The following is a 2,409-nucleotide window of genomic DNA, read 5'->3' as shown; positions in this document are numbered from 1 at the left end:
TTGTTTTAGAAAATCAGAAAATTAAGTTGTAACAAGTCCTATTTATATTCGGACAAAGTGAATGAAGAGGACATGACTTTTATGACTTAAAACGTGAGTTTTTATTTTGCTTAATACTTTGCATTCTTGGATTGGAATCAAGTGTTTAGTGCCTATGCTTAACTAACCTTAGCAAGTTAGTTTGTGTTCTTAGGACCTTTTAGATTGCTTGGTGGTGTGACTTATCCAAGTAGTTTAAAAGTTGCTATTCAATCAAACTTGTGGATTCAAGTCATTGATTGTCTAATTCTATCATATTCCGTCCTGGCTCAGTGCCATGCTCAGTGCCACACTCAGTGCCACTGCTAGTCGAAACCTTTAAACTTGTATACTTCGAGTGTTACTCCAATTATACAACATCTTGGTATCAGAGCTAAGCTTAAATCCTACCCATTTCAATCATCATTAAGCCCCAAACACATTCCCCAACAATCCCAAACACAAACAATCCATTTCGAAATTATTCTAACTATGGAAGATGATGCAAACCACCACACAAACTGGCGTGAAACTTTGAGATTAATTGAAGAAGAAAGGAGGGAGAGTGATGCTAGAATGGCATTGCTACAAGACCAAGTAAGACAACTCTCAATTCGACTTCAACACCAACGTGAAGGAGGTGAAGATTCGGATGATGCAAGTGAAGTAACTTTGCGCCCTAGAAGGTTCAATCCTCGACCTTCTAATGATATTAAGGTTGACATACCTGACTATGATGGCAAGCTTGATCCTGATGAGTTTGTTGAATGGATTAGAACTATTGAGAGAGTGTTTGATTACAAGCAAGTTCCGGAGGATAAAAGAGTGAAACTTGTAGCCTTGAAATTAAGGAAATATGCATCCACTTGGTGGGCGAGCATATGTGCCAAAAGAGAAAGAATGGGAAAGGAGAAAGTAAGGAGTTGGGAGAAGATGAAGAAACTTCTCAAACAAAAATTCTTGCCAACTTACTATGTGCAAGAAAATTTCTCAAAATTCCATCATCTGAATCAAGGAAGTAAAACAGTTGAAGAATATGCAAGGGAGTTCGAGGCTTACATCATGAAATGTGATGTCTTGGAGGATGAACCTCAAACACTAGTGCGATTCTTAGGAGGTTTAGACCCTTCTATTGCAAATGTGGTTGAGTTGCATTCTTACTCAACCTTAGAAGAGCTAGTTCTGTTGGCTCACAAAGTGGAACGTCAAAACAAAAACAAATCCAAAGGTAAATGGGACTCTTCTCGTACCTTTACTAAACCTACCCCCTATTCTAAACCAAACACCACCCTTTCTAAACCAAACACTTCCTACTCTTCTAAGCCACCCCAAAAGAATGAAGTCAAACCTACTGTGCCAAATACACCCCGACGGTGCTATAGATGTCAAGGATTAGGGCACATTGCCTCTGAATGTCCTAACAAAAAGGTCATAACTCTTGCGGAGTATGAAGCCATAGAAGAAGGATACGAAGAGGAGGAAGAGGAGGAGAATATGGAGGAGGAAGAAGAGGGACGTTACATTGGACCTGATGATGGTGAATGTTTAGTGGTTCGAAGAGCTCTTAGTGGTATACCTACTAATGAGGAACAATTGCAAAGAGAGGCTATCTTTCACACGAGGTGCACCATAGGAGGCAAAGTTTGTTCCTTAATCATAGATGGAGGCAGTTGCACCAACGTAGCCTCACAAACCTTGGTTACTAAGTTAAACCTACAAACTAATCCTCACCCTAACCCATATGTCATACAATGGTTGAATCAAGGAAAAGGAATACATGTTTCTTCACGTGTATTATTAGCTTTCACCATTGGAAAGGAGTATAAGGAAGAATTGTGGTGTGATGTTATCCCCATGGATGCGTGCCATGTTCTATTGGGAAGACCTTGGATGTTTGATAGAAAGGTAATACATGATGGTTACAAGAATACTTATGCTTTTGTGAAGAATCAAAAGAAGATTGTCCTAACCCCTTTATATCCACGGCACAAAGAACATACCAACAATCCAACCAAAAATCCAGTATCCCTCACCACCCTCATCAAATCATCTTACCATGAATATGAGTCATTCCAAGAGCTCATTTTAGTGGTTTAGATCAAACCCCTCATCCAAAATCCGAACCACAACACCCTTTGCTGACCCCTTTGCTCAATCAATTCAAACATGTTTTTCCACAAGAAATACCCCCTGGCCTACCCCCTAAACGAGACATCCAACACAAGATTGACCTTATTCCCGGAGTTAGCCTACCTAATAAACCTGCTTATAGGACAAATCCTAAAGAAACCGAAGAATAAGGAGGCAAGTGGAGGAATTAAAGGTGAAAGGCTTGATTAGGGAGTCACTTAGTCCTTGTGCTGTCCCTACATTACTAGTACCTAAGAAGAA

General features: G+C 39.9%; 1 protein-coding gene across 1 annotated transcript; it reads left to right on the top strand.

The window, feature by feature from the left end:
* Positions 1-510: 510 nt before the first annotated feature.
* On the top strand, positions 511-2,115 carry LOC125498889 (uncharacterized). The gene has a single exon (XM_048647204.2). It carries the CDS (start codon positions 511-513, stop codon positions 2,113-2,115), a length of 1,605 nt encoding a protein of 534 aa, XP_048503161.2.
* The last annotated feature ends 294 nt before the right edge of the window (positions 2,116-2,409 follow it).

This window comes from Beta vulgaris, chromosome 6, assembly GCF_026745355.1.
Source record: "Beta vulgaris subsp. vulgaris cultivar EL10 chromosome 6, EL10.2, whole genome shotgun sequence".
Lineage (NCBI taxonomy): Eukaryota > Viridiplantae > Streptophyta > Magnoliopsida > Caryophyllales > Amaranthaceae > Beta > Beta vulgaris.
Note: the sequence above shows the minus strand (reverse complement) of the source record. Positions and strands in the feature narration are given on the sequence as shown.

Bases quoted from the DNA above. Each gene is read 5' to 3' on its own strand.
- LOC125498889 (XM_048647204.2), top strand. From the start codon at position 511: ATGGAAGATGATGCAAACCACCACACAAACTGGCGTGAAACTTTGAGA.